This window comes from Hipposideros armiger, unplaced genomic scaffold, assembly GCF_001890085.2.
Source record: "Hipposideros armiger isolate ML-2016 unplaced genomic scaffold, ASM189008v1 scaffold_760, whole genome shotgun sequence".
NCBI lineage: Eukaryota > Metazoa > Chordata > Mammalia > Chiroptera > Hipposideridae > Hipposideros > Hipposideros armiger.
Window position 1 is genome coordinate 628669 of NW_017732110.1, and position 20819 is coordinate 649487.

Below are 20819 nucleotides of genomic sequence, written 5' to 3' on the forward strand. Positions count from 1 at the left end.
TGTAAATGTACCACAGTTTCTTAATCCAGTAGTCTACTGATGGGCATTTCGATTGTTTCCAAGTCTTGGCTATTGTAAACAGTGCTGCAATGAACATAGGGGTGCATATATTTTTTTGAATTAGTGTCTTGGGTTTCTCTGGATAGATACCTAAGAGTGGAATTGCTGGGTCATAAGGTAGTTCCATTTCCAGCTTTTTGAGATACCTCCATACTGATTTCCATAATGGCTGCACCAATCTACAATCCCAGAAGTGCAGCAGGGTTCCCTTTTCCCCAGAACCTCGCCAGCACTCGTTGTTTGTTGATTTATTGATGATAGCCATTCTGACCGGGGTAAGGTGTTATCTCATTGTGTCAACATGATTTTTGACACTGGTACTTAATTTATGCACAAAGGGCGATGGCAGAAAATGCTTCTGCTGAACCTGGGAGAGTATTGAACACTGCCGTATAAAAGGACATACCAGAGGGGGAAAAAAAGCCAAATACAGGGTGTGATGGAATTATTCAACTTCTCTTTTGTCTTCCTCTGCTGTCTTAAGAAAATGAACCCCCAGACTAAGTAAATATAATGCAATCACTCTTTTCAATTATAGCTTTAATGCCTGTTGAAGTGCTTTATGTTGAGAAGAGGGCAGAGATTCTGGTTGCATTCCAGGTTCTTACTCTTTCTGATATGACAGCTTCTTTTTGGCTGTGAGCATTAGGATTAAGTGTACAGGACACTTGTGTCAGCTTTCAGAGGGAGACCTGGCCATGTAGGAGATGACCCACTGTGCATAGGGAATCAAGTGATATAAGGGCCTCTCTCCAAATGTCCCTGGAACAGTGCTAGTTCTCGGTGTCCCTGGGAAACAGAGTCAGCTCTGTGGGCATAGGCAGGCAGGGCCTTGAGCTTACAAGGGCCCTGCCATTTGTTTAATACTTTGTTGTCACTGTCTTGAAAGTCTTAACCATTTTTCAACAAGGGACTCTACATTTTCATTTTGCACTGGTTCCTGCAAACTCTTTAGCTGGTCTTTTTGATAAAGAAGGGCTTTGGAAGGGACAAGGGATAATTTAGGTGCTTCCTTTTGCTTTTTGCATAGACATGATACCTGGCAGGAATGGTCAGGCTTCGGTGTGTTCTGCTTTCTCCAAAGGATTGCACAGATATCCACCATCTAGAGATGACCAATATCCTCCTTCAGGATCTGGATTCCTTTTTCTATTTGTTAATGCATTCCCTTATCGCCTTTTTACCTTCATGCGTGGCTGCCTGGTCAGAGATTATATTTCCAAACTCTCTTGCATTTAAGTGTGTCCTCGTGATTGTATCTGGGCCATTGAGATGTGAATAGATACGTTTGCAATTCCTAGGTAATTACCTTAAATACAAAGCCAGAGACTGTACTCTTTGCTTCTTCTCATGGGCTGGAGGACAGATGTGCCGGTGAGCCAGCTTTGACCTTTCAGAGGAGGATAATACATGAGGGGAAGGCAGAGCAAAGAGTAGAAGGAACTCGGGTCCTTTCAAGACCTGAATGAGAGCGCCTCTGCCAGCATGGATTATTCACCTTGGGTCAAGGACTGCAAAGAGGAATCAATATTCTGGGGTCTCTGTTACATTGGCTTAGCCTCTGCCCTAAGTAACGTACAGAATGAATTCTTGGGGGCTGATTCACATTAAATTGGTATTTATCCAGAATAGTTGAATAATATAATGCTTCGAATGTTCGAACATTCTACATAGGGAAAATTCCTAATTTACATAAAAATGATACAGAACTAATTGAACCTAATTTTAGCCTCATGATTCTTAGACCACTTCTTGGTCTTGCATAGCATCCAGGTCATCAATATGAATCCTAATTACAGTATATGTCTATAGATATTGGAGCTTGAGTAAATCTATAATAACCTATGAGAAATTCCTGAAGTTGTAGTTTTAAAATAAATTCCAGAATCACTCTAGGTTTATTGTAATTTATCTTCATACTGAAAGAAGACTATAGGATGGTAAAAATAACTTTTGTGACTTTTCTCATTGTTTAGAAACTGAATTAAGGTACTTAAAATACTTTTTAAAAAAATAACATATGTTAAGACAATTTTAGTTCTCATTTCTTAAAATTTTTCAATGATTAAAACTGCTAAGATTTAAAATATTATGTTGATAAGCCAGTTACAAAACCATTAAGGAATCATATCTTCATAAGTGTAGATTTTATGTTTACCTGCCCCGATGACTCTCTCGATGCGAATTCTTGAAGGGTCAATCTCCTTTGCAAATTCATGGACTGCTACGGATGGGTCTTCATATGTATCTGGATCTATGTAAGTTTTAATTCCTGGAAAGCGTACTGCAACAGAATAAAAGATTGGTTTAGTTTAGAAGTTTTTTAGTAATTACACATCTTGTGACTATTTAAAATGAGGAATTATATACTGAAGCACTCATTCTTGTTAGTTACTTAAATTTTGTTTTCCCATCCCACTCATCCACATGTCCCCACACTATTAAAGTTTTGAGTACTTGGAATAAAAATTTTATCTACCTGTTAATATAAAATGACCTGGTGGTTTAATAGAGAGTGAGCTGACATTTTAATTATATTTCTGTAAAAAAAATTAATCAGCTCACTTATCCACTAACAACCCACACATTTCACATCGGATCTAGCTCAGGATGTGGGGGAAATGAGGCATAAGCCTCCCCCACTCCCCTCAAACAAGAAAGCATATTATTGCACCTTCTGGACCCTTTCTACTCAAAGGCACTAGGTTTTCCTGAACTTACGCCCCAGTCTTGTGGTTTCTCCCATTCCAGATGCTCCCAGGCAGTAAAGAACAGACCCCACCCCCCATGACACAGTGACAGAGTATGACAACAAATAATAGCTCTTTCCTGTGTTCCTGTACTTGCCACCATGGCCAGGATGCAGACGGTCCTGAGAAGGACCCTCTGTCTATCCTGGAGGGAAGGACAGGAATCAAAGGCAGGAATCCGGTCATGGGCTGTGGAGCTGCTACTCCTCTGGCAGGGGTGCAGTGCTCACAGCCCAGGGGCAGTTACAACAATGAATCGGGATGGCTGGAAACCTTGAATGTGTGGTTGGTATTCATTTACCACTTCAGTATCAGAAGTCCCAGACCTGCCTGTGGCTATTCCTCTGTTTTACTTACTGGTTTATGTTTTCCACATTAGGTTGATAGCTCTTGGAGGACAAGAGATCATTTTTTACACATCTCTGTATATTTCCAAATACCTTAGCTATGGTTTTATGGGTACTAAGCACACAGCAAGCCTGTATTGAATATGAATTAATAGGGATTAAAAGATCAATGCAGATTTGAGGCATAGTGGACGATATCTGGTTTTGTTGCTTCTTAGGTTTTTGGAAAGCCATACAATGTACTGAGTTAAGCGTTGTCTAGGCCTGTGTAGAAACATGCTCTTTCAAAAAAGATCTCAAAAGCAAGCAAACAAAAGGTAATAAAGTGAGTTTAGAAGAGTAATGAAAAGTCCATTACTAGCAATAATTTGCTCCATGAGTTCTTCTATGCCAGCTACCTTCTTTTATTACTTTTTGCCTATTGTCTTCTAGTTATTGGATATACACCATGAGATTGGCACTTCTCAAAATAGCATAGTAAAGCATATTTTCAGGTATACTGACAATGATTCTGAAATGCTGTGCTTTTCTTCATTTCCCAAAGTTTGGATTGGAGAAAAGGAGAACAGATGATCTGTACCTGCAGTTTGTATTCTATATGGCATTTTTGTGATTTAGTAGGAGTTGTGATTTCAGTTTGAATACTGTCCACTCAAATCCAGTGGCTACTGCTAGATGTTTTGTAGCATCTAATTGGATATATGGTCATGTTGATAACATTACTTTAGGACAGATAACAGATATTATTTATTAACTCACATGTGGTTTTAACAATTCAACCATTCAATTATTTAAGGTGATACACACTTCCAAGGAATAAATTGATTAGTTAATGTCACTTTTTTTTCTTGTAAACACAATATATGTGTATAAGAAAAAGAAAGCAAACTTAATTCCAATTTTGACTGGTTACTCATTTAACTTATCTAAGACTTCTTAAACATCGGTTTATCTTTCTCCTACCTCCTTAGCCGCCTCAAGTTATTTTCATTGCTTCTTGCTGGGCCCATCTGGTTTAGTTTATGCTAAATTGCTAGTTGGGGAAACAGATAATAAATGCCTCAGGAGCATCTCTTTCTTCTGCATTTCAGTTCTAAATATCCCACAGTGAATCTTAAAGTTGCTCAGCATAAGCTGTCTGTCCAGGTGTTTGGATCCAGGTTTCTGCATCTGTTTCCAGCCTTTCCAGCTCATCCCATGCCTGGTATTGGCTGTCTCAGCTCTCACCTCCCTGCCAGTGCAGTGAGCCTCAAACTTAATGTACAAAAGAACACTCTTGCTAAAAATGCATGTCTTGGCCCTACCCTGGACCTTCTGCTTAAGAGCTTTGGTGAGGACGAGTGGACTACGTGAGTGCAGATGGACCTTAGACCACTCTGAGAAATCATGTGAACCTTAGAAATAGCCCTAAACCACCCCTCTAGTTTATACTTTCCTCAGTCAAATCATTTCCCTTCCCTGGATGGTGATATAGTTTGAAAAGTCCCTTGTTTCTTTTGCTCAATGTTAAGTAGAAAGTGAGTTTAAATAGTTACATAACTAGCCTCACATAGTATCTCTATACTGCGGTTAATTAGAGAAACCCCTTTCTTGTTAATTCAGCATCTCACTGCTGAGAAACTGTCTTGACAAAGTCATTTGCCATTTGAAGGTGGTGGTGGGTGCTGGGGAGGGGAGGGTGGCAATTATCAAACCAACTACAGTGGTAATTATGGCTTGCCTGGGAAGAGATCCTTTAAATGAATATAACCTTGTAGTCATCTCAAGGATTTCATACATATTCTAAGAGTTAAAGAACTGATTTTCTTTTTTAGTGTTAATGAATTGTAAATTGATTTGTTATATGTTTAAATGACAGTCCTTACAAGAAGGAATGAGGTTCCATAACATAGCTATGGCTAATGCTCACCTAAATAAAACCAACTCACATGCTGGAGACATTATGAGTACTAAATAACTAGATATAATCAGTCATCTTGTATTTTTAGCATATTCAGTCTGTTGTGTTTTTCAGCAAGTAGAATTAGGAAAAAGGCAATATCATTTAATGAGAAACAGGTGTAATTTCTACCAACTAACCTGGAAACCAGAGGAAGTCTTAAAGCTAAAAGGTTGGAAGTGATTTTTTTTGGCTTTCTCAACTCACTGATCCAAGCTCACAATGAATTCTTAAAGTGCTGAAGGAATATAAAATAATGGAGGAGAGTCACTGCACTACTTACAATGCCCATTCTGTAAGTGGTTTCTTCTCTTTTCTTCTGACTTCATTTTGGCCTTTATGTACCATTGGCACCTTTAAAAAAGGTAAACAGAATCTTATTTTTAGAATTATGCTGGATAAGAACCAAAATTAATTAAAATATGTATCGCTCATAGGCAAAGTCCTTATCATAAAGACCACTTTTAAGGACATCTTGTAACATGTGAAAATACTCCATAGAAGGTTTTTTGTATGAATCACAATTAGCCCCAGATAAAAAGAAAATACTCTCAAGCAGACTGACCGATTCAAATGATAGGAGTCTCACAAAATATTTTATAATCAGCATAACCATCATATGATTCCTGATATGACTTCTAATATCTAGAGTTGGTGAAAAACATTAAAAATCAAAATGAAGAAATGTTTTTGAGTCAGGATTTCAGAAATTTAGACAACTGTCTTCCAGTTTCAGTGCTAAATGGTATAATTTTTGTTTTTAATGTCAGAAATTTGGCAGAGGCATGTCCTGTACTCTCTCAGGATAATCGTCTCCGAAGAACAGAGGCAGGTGCTTTCTCCCATGACTTCTTCAACATGAATAAATTCATTAACATCCATAGCATCTGACAGTTCATCAAATTGCTAATTACAAATGGTTAAACAGAATACATCTGTGGCACACAATCCATTCTTTCAATGGGCATTTTGCTTCAAATCCTATGGCGAACTGAGTATTTACTCAGAAATGTCTTATAGTTTTCATAGGATAATTTCCAATGAACGTTCTCCTACCAAAGTTCTTAAGAGATATTTCCAAATAAATTATTTTTATCTTATGCAATTGAAATTGTTTTCCCCAGTATGTAGAATGTTAAAGCAATTTCTAATATTATATAAATTGGCAAACATGAAAATTGAAAGCTGAAAATAATTTAGTACAAAATTTTCCTCATCGTTTAAATTTTCTTTTTAAGTGGTATTCAAATTCTGCTCAGGAATCCCAAATAAAGATAACATTTGAGCCCATCTCTGAAATTTATTAGGTCTAGCTTATTTAACTTACAATGATTGTAATGTCTTCTTTTATGTTTCTCATATTTATGTGTTAAGGCGATATCTCAATTTTTAATGAAATGCCTTCTTTCATGTGTATATACTATTTATAGCATTGTTTCCTGAAATGCTATACTCTATGAGGAAATAAGGCCTTAACTCACATTCCACAAATACACATAAATGTAACTTAAAAATTACATCGAATTTTGCATTATGTTGAATCACTATAAATAAAATGTCATGTAAATCAATATTCATTATGAAGTTAGAGTAATTTTTTTTTAATCAGAGATAAATGACACTGCTGTTTAAGTAAAATCATACTTAAGAAAGTACTCCATTTATATAAGCTATGAAGTGATCCTAGCCACGGTGCTGTTCACCTGAAACTAACATAAAATATTGAGTGTCATCTATAATTAAATATACAAGTATATTTATATGGTCACAGGCTGTAAAGTACAGCATACGGTATATAGGCAATGGCATTGTAATAACTATGTACGAAGTCAGACGGGTAGTAGACTTGGAGGGGGTTATCACTTCGTGAAGGGTGTAAATGTCTAATCATTATGTTGTTTTGTATATACCTGAAACTAATAATAAAAAAAGAAAGTACCCTAAACTTCTACAAAGAAGCTTTCAAATAAGAAAATAAGAATCTATCTGGATCAAATTAACCATCATATGTAAGTTATCACAGTTTAGTTAACATGATATGATTTGTGTCTTTGGAGTTAAGATCACCTTATTGGACTCCATTGTACTTTAATAACTGAATAATCTCTCTGGGTTCCAAATTACCTGTCTTTAAATTATGTGCAATACCACGATAAAAAAAGTATTATCAAGATATCACTGCACCCAAAGTCACAATGTATGGGTAGCACTTATGTTATAAATGGCAATGAAAATATAGTAAAGTTTATTCTTTTTTAAAACAATTTTCTTATTAATTTAGATGTACTAAACAACATAATAATTACACATTGATATACCTCACAAAGTGATATCCTCAATAAGTCTATTACCCACCTGATACTGTACATAGTTATTACAACATTATTGACTATATCCCCTATGCTGTACTTTATATCCCATGACTATTTTAAAAAAATTATAGTTGACATTCACTATTATTTTATATTAGTTTCAGGTGAATAGTGTATTGGTTAGATATGTAATTTATGAAGTGATCCCCTCAATATGTCTACTACCCATTTGACACTATACATAGTTTTTACAATATTATTGACTATATTTCCCATATGTATTTCACATCCCTGTGACTATTTTGTAACTGCCAATTTGTACTTCACAATTCCTTCACCTTTCTCACTCAGCCCTCAACCTCACTCCCACCTAGTACCTATCAGTTTGTTCTCTGTATTTATGAGTCTGTTCCTGGTTTGTTTGTTCATTTATTTTATTCTTTAGATTCCACATATAAGTAAGATCATATGGTATTTGACTTTCTCAGTCTTAGCATAATGCCCTCTAGGTCCATCTATGTTGTCCTAATGGGACTATTTCATTCCTTTTTATGGCAGAGTAATATTCCATTGTATATATGCACCACAATTTATTTATCCAGTTGTCTGTTGATGGCATTTTGGTTTTTCCTTATCTTGGATAGTGTAGTGAACATAGGGATGAATATATTTTTTTGAATTAGTGTTTTGGAATTCTTTACGTAAATACCGATAAGTGGAATTGATGGGTCATAAGGTAGTTCCATTGTTAAGTTTTTGAGGAACTTCCATGTTGTTTTCCATAGTGGCTGTACCAATTTGCAGTACCACCAAAAGTGCTCAAGGGTTCTCTTTTCTCCACATCCTTGTCAGCACTGAGCAACAATACAAAGAAGTGTGTGAAGATAATATGTATGAAATAGAAGGTTTAGATGGGTGATGCTAGTCAGTTAGTCAGGATACAGCTTTAGGTCTTTTGCTTTGTTAAATGTACTATTACTTTAAATTTTCATCCATATTACTCTAAAGTTGAGAAATATTGGCTTTATAACCAATTAATGTAATTCTAATATAGATACTTTTAATATTTAATGAATTAAAAATGACACATTTCTGTAACACTATTTATAATGAACTTCCATATAAACTGTTCAATGTCTCTGTTAAATTTTTTTAATCCCTTTCATAGTATAATTTAATTGTAATAAAGGGAAAAAACAAAGAATTAACTTATTGAATGGAAATTTATCATTTTCAGCTTTTTCAAGTATTTGGTTCCTTCATATTCAGGAACTTGTTGACACTGAGCCATGGTGGTTCTGTTGTCTTACAAAGTTCACCGTCTGAGCAGAATCTACCCCGATCCCTTTTTCTCTCAGGTGTTCTTTGTTACTTTTAAATGTATCTGAATACACAGTGTATGAAAAGAATGTTTATGCACATATCTTGGACATAATCCGTGTACTGCAGTTACCTCCCGGTGATTAGGAAGAACAAGGTAAGAATGACGAGCAGAGTGAATCCCCCGACAGCTGCGGTGGCTATCACGAGAATCTGCCCCTGTTCTGCAGCCATGTCAGAAGCTGAAACACACACAATATTAAAATTTCCCTGGGTGACATTTCATTACCAAGATGACTTTACAACTTAGTATATGCTTGAAAATATGGTAATGGATACCAGAAAACCCTATCACATTTGCACTTTATTGGGCACATAGCATGCAAACCCAAAATAAGGGCTGAAAGTTGAGGTCATAACCCACAGCACAAACCCGTCTTCTTTTTAAACAAAATTACCAATAAAGTAGAAGGATTCTTAGTACCCTGTGTTTTAAGATTAAGTATGTGTTGTAAAATTAAATCAGCAGATGGCCTTAAGGAATTTATTTATGTAAGTGCTAGTTTATTTCCTTAAACACTGGCCAACAGACCAGACTTTACACAGTTTTGGTGTCTGTTTCCATAAGGCTGAAAGACTGTTGGATAATTTATTTTAAGAATGACGTTCTTTATATTTAATAGATCTTAATTCAAACATTAAAGTTATAGATTCTCACTTCCACGCACAAGGGTATACATAGTTTGTGCTCAGATGTTTGACTGGCAGTAATTAAGAAAACGATACTTAAAAGCTTCTTTTTCTAAAGAAAAGACTAGATAGTATATGGTAACAACAGATTACTTCTCTCATTGACAAAATCATAACTTAAAACCATATGGTCTACATGTTTCCTAAGTTTCCTTAGTTCAATTAATTATTCAGCACTCTCCTCTGTATTACTGAAGTTTTAATCAGATGTAATTTTTATGGGATAAGATATGGGCATTTGTTTAATAATAAAGGTAAGGAAACTGAAGCCCACAGAAGTAAAAGAACTTGCCTAAGGTCACACTTGATTATCACCAGGATTCAGCCTTCTAGATTTTTGCTTCATTTTTCCTTCCAATGCTATAACTTACAGTAATAATTCAGTTAGTTATCAATATTCTAAAATATTAAATCAATCTGTCCCTCTAATATCCCTTAACTTGAATAAAGCTTGATTTTTATTTTGACCACTATAAAGAGTCTATTAATCTAATCAGTTATAAGTAGCAAATTGAATCAAAGAAAGAACTGACAAGCAAACCAATTAATTCTCTGCCATATTAATTTATTAGACTTCAGTACTTTATGGTTTCCACAGAAGTAGGTCTTTCCCTGGGAACCAAGCATGCAGTATACTATATCCAAATTTATATCCAGAGTAATATCCTCATAAAAATGACATATCTACTAGAGAATATCTAAACCTTAAATGTTATTATGGAGTCAGTAAGAAACCTGTCACAGTATTTAAGATGCCTTTTAAGGAATCTAAATTTAAATAAAAACAAAAATCATTTATGTTCTGTTTTCAGTGAGAAATGTATTAAACCTTAGAATTAGATTTTAGTCACTAGGATTTAATCAAGATATTTCCAGGCAATCTATTTAAATGTTGAGTTTTAGTTCATAATCTGTACAGAGAAAAGTTAAATAGTTGCATAATGTATAATGTACTAAAGATTTTTTATTTGGTCCTCACTGAATTTCTTAATCTTCAAACTAGCATTAACATCATGTGAATTAATGTTTGCTGTACAATGTCACATTTTGTCATTGAAAATTGTTGAATAACAAATTGTAAGAAATAGATGTTACAGAAAACAATATTAACTTTTTGAAGATAAAGGAAATAGCATTTTAGAAGAAAACATCATTTACTTAGCAAATGTTGTATTTGTAAAATATATAATGTAGTTTAAGAGTTTTAAGCCTGGAGCAAATATTTTCATGATAGCTAGGTATCAAGTAATTTATTTTGACCATGTATTCAAAGTTCAAATGGAGGAGAAAATTATGTAATCTTGTGTTTTTTGAAAATCAGACTCCCTTTTTACAGAAAATTGAGTTGTTTTACTTAAACAATAGCTTAGTAAACTGCCCATTTTACTAAAAAATCTTTTTTACTCTTGTGATTACATATTTACAAACTTTGCTTCAATTAAAATTTTAATTGGATAAGAGAATATTAAGTTGTGACACTGAAAAAGGCATATTCCTATCTTGTTGTTTCTTAAACCTTTGTACTAGGAGTCCTAAACCCCAATCTCCTTTGTGGAGAAAAATACATATAAATACATGTCATTTGAAAATAAGAGTGTATAATCTGATGCACTATTGTACACAGAGTAAAATGCAATGGATGATGGGCTAGATGATTGTGAAAACATTATGGACATCACCATCATCAACAACAGACATTATTTATTTAATGGTAAACTATCCTCCTAGCACTATGTTTAGTGCTTCAAATTCATTATCAAATTTGTCTGCACAATAGTCTCAATAGGTAGATTCTAGTATTATTCTTAGTTTAAGTGGTTACAGATATTACTCGGCTAAGGTCACATTTCTTGTACATAGGAAAGCTGGCAATGCAGCCCTAATTTGTCAGGCTCCAAGCCCATACCATTGACAGTATTTTATACTGCCATTTTCACAAACAGAACAACTGGTTAGATCCAGCTCTTTTGTGTGTCCTAGAACAATCATAACCTTCCTTGATCTTAGTTTCATGTTTGTAAAATGAGAATGTTGAATTAAATATCCTTGTCACAATTTTTCAGAGCAATTTTACTATGATATTGTGTTATTAATTTGCTACTTGATATTTGGTCTTAGCCAAAATGTTCCCTGAGACGTTTAGCCCATGCCAAAAGGTCCTTGATATTTGGTCATATTTGGTCCTGTCCAAAATGTCCATGGAGGCATTTGTTCATGATTTTTTAAATAATACACTTAACTTGGTTAAAATTGTATTAGTTATTTTTTATTAGGATTTGTGTTCTAAGAATGTACATTTTAGACAGGACCAAATATCAAGGGCCTTTTGTCACGGACCAAATATCTTTGTGGACGTTTTGGACAGGACCAAATTTGCTGCAAGAGTGTTAGCCATAAAGCTACAATCAAATATTGGGAAGAATAAGACTTGCCATATGAAAATAAGAACACTCAACCTATGCCATATGGAAATAAGAGGAACACTTAGTGCCTCCTGCAGCTCTTGGTTCTGACAAGGATAATTTCTGCCTTTTTATCATATTAGTGTTGGTCAATCATAGAGCTCTTTCTTTATCTCAGCATGAAGTCCAAAGCTCTTAACTTTGTTAAAAGGCTCTATACAACTGGCTCTAGTATTATATATATATCTCCAGATTATCTCTTATCATTCTCTAACCATGCTGAGTTTCTTCTACTTCTTTGTGCCAAACTAGCTCTCATGGTGAATTCTACTCAATCCTCCTACATGAACATGGCATCGTTTGTGAAGCTTTTTTCTTGTTGTTTAGATTTGTTTACATCCCCAGACACATTCCCACAGACTCTACTATTTCTACCAATAAATTTCTATCATGTTTTATTGAAATTACTATTGACATCCCCTCTACCTTTTACCCCACCCCCACAAAAAATTTGCAGGTGTAATTAAGAATGTCAATTATCTTGGATTAACTGGGTGGGTTAAAATCCAAAGACAAGTGTCCTATAAGAGACAGAAGAAGAGAAGACAAAGAGAAGTCCACGTGAAGATAGAGGTAGAGATTGGAGTTATGCAGTTACAAGTCAAAAAATGCTGGAGCCACCTGAAGCTAGAAGAGCCAAGGAAGGATCCTCTCCTGGAAATTTAGGACAGAGTGTGCTTCTGGTCTCCATAATCGTAAGAAAATAAATTTCTGCTGTTTTAAGCCACTAAGTGTGTGGTAATTTGTTATAGTAGCTCTAAGAAACTAATCTAGTATTCAACCTGTAGTGCCTGATACAGGGTAGGAGCTCAATAAATATTTGTTTGCATAATAGATTGAATGATTGTTTACATTAAATGATTCTGGCAAGAAAAACTCAGATTACTCTAGGGGTAATCCGTATCCTCACTTTCCACTTGATAGTTAAAGATTTACCCTGATGTTAACTATACTGTGTATGTGAAGTAAGCCTACTCAACTCAAAAGTTCAATCAGAAGAATCCAGTTATTCTATATGCTTAAGGATAATGCTTCCTAGAAGGCAGGAGATACTAGAAAGTACAGACTTCTACCTTTAACAAATTGAGGCATTTATGCTTAGAAATGTGAATCCAAGGCTTAGAATTTATTATTTCATTCAACAAATGTTTATTGAGCACCTATTACATGGCAGGCACTGAGGTAGACACTGGGGATACAGGAATGAACAAAAAAGGCAGTTACTACCCTCTTGGATTTAGAATTCACTGGGGAAGATAGACAATGAACAAATTATTGTAAGTGTAAGAATTGTTACAAAAGGGAAATTTCAGGGTGCTCTGGAAGACAATATGCAGCCCCTGGCAGTGAGTCAGCAGAGTGGGGATTTGGAAATGTAGTGTTAGAAGGAGGAAGGGGTGGGGGAGAAGAGGGAGACTGGCTGCGAGCTGTTCCTTGGTTAGAGGCCTCAAAGACTTGGATTAATTTAAATAGACATTTAGACAAATAAATAAACCATAGAAATCATCTAGCAATTGGATTCCATAAAAATACAGTATAGCTACAAATTCCTCTGTTGTGAAACTTGTCTGTTAGCACCAGCTATTCATTTTTCAATCCTGAGATTATTTCTACTTAGTTTTGTAGGAGAAAATGTATACTATAATTTACTCACATTAAGTTGCACCCTAGAGAGCAAACGTGTCCTTAAAAAGAAACACAATGAAATCCATAGTAAGAAGCGAAATGCATTTGTGACTAGTTGATTGGAAATGTCCCTTTGCTTAAAGGAATGAGGCTGTAGTCTTAGAAAAACACAAGTACATTAAAATGATATACTTCATTGTATGAATTTGGAAAGAAGCACACTTCCTTAAGAGAAAGACATTTTCCTAAGAGTTGCAAATTGTTAGGAACAAAGGCTTAACAGCTAGCCAATGCGTGGCATATGTCAGGATGACATTATTAAGTGCAATTTACTTTAGTTGATTTAAAAGGACAAAAGTGAAGTTTTTACTTGAATCCCAAACACTTAAAAAACGATTAAAAATAGATTTCATGCATTTAGGAAAGCATGAGAGAAAAGCAATTTGGCTATTTTTAACCCAAGAATTTTCTTTTATGGAGGCATACTATTTTGTCTCTCTGTAATCAAGATTATTCTAGTTTATATTTACATGTCAAAGTAAAATCTGTTATTTGTATTCTGTGTCATCTTCTGCAGAATAGCTTTTTAAAGTTAACTCTTTTCTATTATGAAGTTTTTTCTTTTAAGTTATTGAAGATACCACAAGATTTTTGGGGAGAGTATTAAAGTATTTCTCAAAATGCTGCCCAGTGAAATAATTAAATGGAGTATATTTGTTTCATATTCACATGTTTTACTTATGACTCCCAATACTTGATGAAATGTAAAAATTTCAAAGGATATTATCTCATCATTTCACCAAAATGATTTTTTAAAGCACAGCAGAAATCTCAACAAAGTAATGGACTGTCAGTATCCAGTAAATTAATCTTAAGATTTATTAACAACCAATTAGGAAATCCTTAGCATTTTTTTCCAGGAAAAAAAATCCCCTCTTAGGTCATGTATCATAATTAGGAATGGAGTAACCCTATGAAATGAAGCACTTGTATAAAGACATAGCAATATATATTGGAGACTAATCAAACCGTAGAATTCAACACATAAGTATGTTCATGTAGAGTGTGACATATGAATGAAAGCTGAGGAAATATTTTTTCTAGATGAACAAAATCTTGTGATTTTGTACATAATGCTATTCTCTTGGCTACCTGAACTTGAAAAGTGAGATCATCATTGATTTTACCTTTCCGTACAACTCCATGTCCAGAGTCAAATTTTTATCATGTAATACATTATCTTGTCTTCATTACCATGGGCACAGCCTCATTCAGGCTTCAGCCTCATCTGTGTAGGCTAGTTACCTAATTTTCTATTAGATGGCCTTTCCACAATGTCTCTCCCCAATCCATCCCACAGTATGTGGCCAGATAATTATTCTTCAAAATAACAATTTAAAATATTCAGCGTCTTCCTCATTGCCTAGAGGGTAAAATCATCCCATCAAAGCGGGTCCACCATTCTCAGAGATGGCCAGTCCTAAATCTTTAGACTCGACCCTCACACAATTATCTGCTTTGCCTTCAGGTTGATTAACCCTGTCATTCCTAAATTTTAAGGGTTTCTTAGATTCAGTTTATTCCTAGGTATTTTTTTTTCTGTAATTGCAAAAGGGAGTTTTTTTTAAATGTCTTTTTCTGAGGTTTCATTGTTAATATATAGGAATGCAATGGACTTCTGTATGTTGATTTTATAGCTGGTAATAAATGACCCAATTAAAAAATGGGTAGAGGACCTGAATAGACATTTCTCCAAAAAAGGACATACAAAAGGCCAATATACATATGAAAAAATGCTCAACATCACTAATCATCAGAGAAAGGCAAATAAAAACCACAGTGAGATATCACCTCGCACCAGTTAGAATGGCTGTCATCAACAAGACAAATAATAGCAAGTGTTGGAGAGGCTGTGGAGAAAAAGGAACCCTCACACACTATTGGTGGGAATGCAGATTGGTGCAGCCACAATGGAAGGCAGTGTGGAGGTTCCTCAAAAAATTAAGAATATAATTACCATATGAGCCAGCAATCCCTCTCCTGGGTATCTACCCCAAAAATCTGAAAACCTTTATTTGTAAAGATATATGTGCTTCGGTGTTCATTGCAGCTTTATTTATGGTGGCCAAGACATGGAAACAAAAGTGTCCTTCGATAGATAATTGGATAAAGAAGATGTGGTATATATACACTGGAATACTACTCGGCCACAAGAAAAGATGAAATAGTGCCATTTGCAACAACATGGATGGATCTTGAGATTATAATGCTAAGCAAAATAAGTCAGACAGAAAAAGTAGAGAACCATATGTGATATGTGGTATATAAAACTGAAAACAACAAAAGAACAAGAAAAGCAAATGAAGAAACAAAACTTATAGACACAGACAATAATTTAGTGGTTACCGGAGGGTAAGCATGAGGGGTGTGGTATATGAAGGTAAAGGGGATCAAATATATGGTGATGGAAAGAGAACTGACTCTGGGTGGTGAACACACTATGTGATATATAGATGATGTATACAGAATTGTACTCCTGAAATCTATGTAACTTTGCTAACAATTGTCACCCCAATAAACTTTAATTAAAAAAAAAGAATTTCTTAGATTCAACCCCATTTCCCCTTGATCCCAAGTTATTTTTGTAGCTCAGATGCTCATCGGATCACATGAATTTTAATTCAGCTATACGGCAACTTCAGTTGTGTGGAATGCAGTGAAGCAACGGCAAATAAGACGGACAAAAGGAGCCTCTGAGGAGACATCTGACAGATGTCCGCATATTAGAGAACACATCATTTACTCCATAAAATAGCTCCGATGCCTCACACTCTTACTTCAGACATGGTTACTGATTTTCAAGTTCACAAAACAGAAGTAAATGAAATAAGTTAAGGCCAGGGGTGAGATATGTAAGTAGAGAAAGAAGAATGAAAGTGTATACGACTAGGCTGACTGAAAGAACCGGGCAAACTAAAATCTGACATAAGATTCCAAACTCTACACTATTCAGAAACCAAGAATTTAGGATCAAATAACCCTATAAAATTCAAAAACTCACTATGTTAGACCTTAATAAATTAACATGATCATCCAAGGTCAATTAAACATGCTGAGCTATGTCTAAAATATTTTATTTTAAAGGGTAGGAGTTAGTGGATGCATGATTTGAAAAATATTTTCTCTCCAAAATGTTTAAAAATTATAAAAGTAGTACTTTTAAAACCAAATCTCTGTCTGAAAACTTCAACTATCAAAATATGATTCATTTTTATAGAATTTCTTTCTTTTTTTTGTCATGTTTCAACTACATTATGCGCTTCTTGAGGTCAGAAATAATCATCTTTCAATTTTCTACATCCCATGGAATTAGCATAGTGCCTTACACAGCATAGCCATATTTTTGTGCAGAAGAGATAAAGAACACATTCTAGATATAAGAATTAAATGCCCCTGGCTAAAGAAGAATTTTCACGTGTGATTTATTTGGTAATATTAATGCTTACAAATGTTCTAGTTTGTAAATGATCCTTATGCATTAGTATTTTGGCATTTAATATATTCAAAGATAAATTAATAGAAATAGTGTGAGTTAAATTTTTTTTTTTTTACTCATATACCTGCCTAGGCTTTGAATGAAGTAGATATTTAAAGGAAGAGGTATTGGTCTGGTATTTTATTAACATTTTTTTTGCATTCATTCAATATTTGATGGCATCTATGAACAGGAAAATATGTCTAAGATTGGTGGGGGGAAAAAAAAAAGACAGAGAGAGAATGGCAAGAGATTTTCTGTTGCACTCAAGTAAGCCAGTTATTGAATTCTCAGATGGATGAAAACAAACCTCATGGGTCATTTCTGCTGACGTAGAGACCCTGAGCTGGGATTATCTTTTTTCAGAAAATCATTTCACAACTGTGCTTTCTGCCACTGCCCTGCCACTTCTCCAAAACAACGTAATAGAGTACATCAAACTTTGGCGACCTTGGGACACAGAAGATTTCAAGATTCACTCTTCCTGATGACCTTAATTTACTTGTCAGATAAAAACATCAAATGACACAAGGATAATTGGAAAATGTAAGTTTGGTACAACCTGATGGAGAGGCGGAAGTAGACACAAGTAGTTCAGCATGATGAAATACTTTCTGTCTTTTTTTAAAAGAGATTTTTGTATGCATTAATAAACAGACAAGATGCCTTGCTACAGGTAGACTTCATGTGACAAATATCAAAGAACAAAGAAAAGAGATTGAGACATTTAAATTCCTGGAGCTACTAACATTCTAAATGTCAAGTATTTAATTTGTAATTGTCTATATTTCATATTGTTACTGGCAGTTGAGATAGGTCTTTAATAACATTTTTTTTTGCAATTGAAAAACATGTTTTCATACATACATATTTCATTCTTTTTTTTTTTTTTAAGATCCAGTATATCATAGAATTTCCTTACAAATTTCAAAAATTCCCTGAGTCACTGACCTGGATCAAATGATGTTCAATTCCAAATACTCTTCAACATGTACCATAATATTAATAGTGGGTATTTGCGTATTGGTGGGCATATCTATGCACTGAGGTTATACATCTTACTAGAACCACTAGTGGTTTGAGGTAAATAGCTTTGTAATGAAATGTACTGCCATTAGAAATCACAAATTTCATAAGGTTTATAAACTCAAAAATTTATTGAGAATCTATTTTTCATAGAAAAATATTAAATGAAAATAATCCTGATAAAAAACAGACCTTGATTATTAGAAAAAGTTCTAGAAAATTTCTTGAGGAAATTCTCATTCATCAATTCATTATTCATTCAAAACCAACAAAAATATTAATCATTTAGAATATGCTAGACAGTGTGATATAGGGACTTGGGAGGTAAAGAAAACGCCTTTAGTGAGGGAGATAGATAAGTAAACTTTAATTGTAATGCAGTAAAATTGTTTCTAAAATGAAAGTACATGTGAGGGTGATGTGTGATAACCTCCATAAGAGAAAATGAAGGAAGGTTTAAAAAGGAGGTGATTTTTAAGCGAAATCTGGAATGATTAAAACCCAATTGCAAATCACTAGGGTGATGAGTAGATACTGGGACAATTCTAGCTGGAAGAAACATCACAAATATGGAGACACAAAACAGCACATCTCCAGAAGTTGTTTATATGTGCTTTGAGATGTCTGAAATATATATCATGAGGCAGAATGGGAAGTTGGAGAGAGAGGCAAGGGATGGATCAGGAAAATTTAAAGTGGTATCAGTCAGCATGCTTATGTTTTTCTCAAGCTACCATTCATTCTCAGGTTCAGGAGTAGAGTAATTGGAGATGTGAGATATCTCCATTCATTCCATTTTTACTGGACAAAGCAGAACTGAGACTGAGAAAGGATTGAGGACATGTTTGGAGAGCCTGGATTTGGCCTGAATCGCACTACTCCTTGACTTTGCAGTTATATACAGCAATATTGTCCCACTTTTCATTAAGCCAGTTGAGTTTTTGTGACTTGAAATTGAGTATTATTTAATATTATGAACCAGGGAGGAAAGAATTTAACTGTATTTATCCAGATTCATATCCTAATATGAGGGGAAGGGAGAGTAAATGGGTCTTAATATTTCCAAATGAGGTACTAGTAACCTCTCATTGTTTATTATGTTGCTTAAGCTTGATGTTTTCTATCTCAATTTACTATTAATTTTTCTTTTAATTGAACATGGTCTCTTGAATCTGTTTGCCCCCACAACTGAATGGATAGGATTGGAAGGATATGTGACATGGGGTGGTTGTGGTGCAGTACTTTTGTAAAACAGCCTTTTGTTATATGAAGAATAGCAAATGCTCAGCCTGGAGTGAATCCTTTTGTTTTTTTCTTGAATAAACTGACAGGTCAGGGGGAAATCAGTCCTGCCTGTTGTATATTTAATGTATGGAATGTACTGCTTTAATAAAAACTGCATAGATATAAAAACAAGCAAACCACCAAACCAAAAATAAAATCAAAGGTACAGACATTTCTGGTAAGTTTAGCAGGACAGCATGTTAAAATCAGATGGTGGAAGAAACTGATGGAAACCCATCTAATTAAAACCTCATTACACCAAATCTGGGGCTAAAAAAATTTCTGTGGAAGTCTTTTACTGAATTTCCATACTTAATGATAAAGCAGATTTGAGGCTATACTTGTCCCTTATATAACTTCAGTGGAAGTATTTATAGAAGCACAGATAACCAACAATGTTGGAGATGGGTGGGGGAAATTTTTCTCAGCTTTATGGACCCAATTTAAGTGCCCCAAGTAATTTAGATCCCAGGTACCTAACAGGGACCTGCTACTCCATATGCCAAAACTCATTCAACCATCCCCTGAAAGTGAGTAAGTTGTAGAAGGTTTGGGATCATTGTTTGCAACTGTTGGAAGCCTGTTCTCAATAACAGCAAACTATTTGCTTCAACTTCTAACCAATCACTGTAATTGATTCTGGAAAGATTCAAGGAGAGCCCAGTGTATTTTTAGGAAGGGCCAAACCTCCAGTCCCACAAAACTATAGCTTGATCAATTTTCTCAGGGTCCCCTCAATTACTTACTTTATTCTTTCCCTTAAACCATGTGTGAGGTCTCCAAGTTAAATATTTTGTATTAGAAGCAAGATGGTTTTAGGAACAGTATTACCCTACGATTGTACTTACTACTACTACTTTCAAGAAAATAAAATAGTGTGCATGTTGATCTTTTCACTAAGCTTTGACTCAAAAGTGAGGCTTAGTACTATGAATCTGAAAATGTGGGCGTAAATACCCCCCTAAAAATGACCTAACGGGGTAAAACTTCCTGATATTCCCATCAAGAATTTCATGTAATATAAAAAGAGTAGTGTTTTATGTATTCATCCTTTAAACTAATATCTCCATGATATGATACTGATTATTATAGACAAACTGGGTATGTGCCATCTTGATAAATAGAAAGATAAGCCTCTTCCTGTATGCTGATGACTGGGTTTAATTTTCAACTAGAATTGATTTCTGCCGTCCTACTGCTGCCAGAAATAATTGTGTGTCATCAGCTTTATCAAAACTAAAATCGTTTTCTTGGAGACCAAAGGCAATGGATCAAAACTCTACAAAACAAGACAACCTATTCCATTTTGTATAAGCATCCTTTTTTTCCCATAGCTTACCCTGGAAAGCCTGCTGCAGAACTATGCAGCTTAATATAGCTTTTTCCATGGGAGCATTACTCCTTGGGT

The 20819-nt window shown here is 34.7% G+C and overlaps 1 protein-coding gene across 1 annotated transcript in view; it reads right to left on the bottom strand.

The window, feature by feature from the left end:
* Positions 1-20819, bottom strand: part of EPHA6 (EPH receptor A6) — a 130547-nt gene that overhangs the window by 36182 nt on the left and 73546 nt on the right. Inside the window, exons 4-6 of the mRNA XM_019628213.1 lie at positions 8862-8970; positions 5380-5450; positions 2219-2344 (exon numbers count right to left, since the gene is read on the bottom strand). Of these exons, the coding sequence (XP_019483758.1) occupies positions 2219-2344; positions 5380-5450; positions 8862-8970 (306 nt within the window). The remainder of the gene's footprint in view (positions 1-2218; positions 2345-5379; positions 5451-8861; positions 8971-20819) is intronic.